This window comes from Odontomachus brunneus, unplaced genomic scaffold, assembly GCF_010583005.1.
Source record: "Odontomachus brunneus isolate Ranch 3 - 2012 unplaced genomic scaffold, Obru_v1 Obru_scaffold_177, whole genome shotgun sequence".
Classification (NCBI taxonomy): domain Eukaryota; kingdom Metazoa; phylum Arthropoda; class Insecta; order Hymenoptera; family Formicidae; genus Odontomachus; species Odontomachus brunneus.
In genome coordinates this window covers 727294-728264 of record NW_022639627.1, presented here as the reverse complement: position 1 = coordinate 728264, position 971 = coordinate 727294, and the positions used below count along the sequence as shown (strand labels likewise).

At 30.0% G+C, this 971-nt stretch overlaps 1 protein-coding gene across 1 annotated transcript in view; it reads right to left on the bottom strand.

Moving 5' to 3' along the window:
* Positions 1–428: 428 nt before the first annotated feature.
* Positions 429–971, bottom strand: part of LOC116851523 (F-box/WD repeat-containing protein 9-like) — a 3829-nt gene continuing 3286 nt past the window's right edge. The window contains exon 6 of the mRNA XM_032830988.1: positions 429–732. Coding sequence (XP_032686879.1) covers positions 640–732 — 93 coding nt within the window. The 3' untranslated portion in view covers positions 429–639. The remainder of the gene's footprint in view (positions 733–971) is intronic.

Below are 971 nucleotides of genomic sequence, written 5' to 3'. Positions count from 1 at the left end.
CAAAATTAATAAATTCGAAAAGTGGGGGGCTAACTTCATACAGGCCTTCAATTGATTATTCTTTTCTTAATCTGAAAGGCGGCTTCTCTTTGAATTCTTTTGAAGGACAAAATCAAAAGAATTGAATTTTTATTTCAAGAACTTAAAATTCTATGAACTCGTTTGCTTTCTTTTCATAAAACTCTTCAAAAAGCTTTTCAAGAGACAACTCAGCTGAACGTCATCATCGGGAAAATCTACAACTGACAATCACATGTCAATGTACATATCAAAATGAAATGAAATTTCTTTCCATTATTTATAGCTCACGCAAGCGAAGTTGTCCCAAAAATTTATTGTAAAAAAAAGCAAGATTGACTTTGCCACAAGTATTTGTGTGCTCGCTTACAATTACAAGAGTAATTCATGAATAATGTTAATACGGTTGATATGTGTTAGTGAAGCCTTTATTAAATTATTATACGAATTACCAACGAATTAATAGCTATATATAATTTCGAAACAACACATTACATTATTATACACTAGAACAGCGCGCGTTGTGCAGTAGTGTGTATGTGTGTATATATGATAAAAGAAAGACTAAAAATATATTATGTATCAAAGCAATATATAGGTTTCTATGTAAAAATTCTTTGCTTATTGATCTTTGTTTGAACACATCGACTTCGGCCGCCATATCTCGATTCCTTCTGTACCGGATATTGCAAGAACGCTATTCAGGTAATCCATCTGTGAGATAAAAAATACGAATATTGTTACTTAATATATGATCTTTTCTTGTAATTATAAAAATAAGAAGAAGATGAGAAAGGCAAAACTAAAATTTGTTAGTTAAAGAGAAGAATTTAAAATATTTGATTGAAACTAAATATTCAATATTTCTGAGTTTTATCTTATATCGATACATATATAATACAGTAAGAGAAAAAAGAGAGAGATGAGAGAGAGAGAGAGAGAGAGAGAGAGAG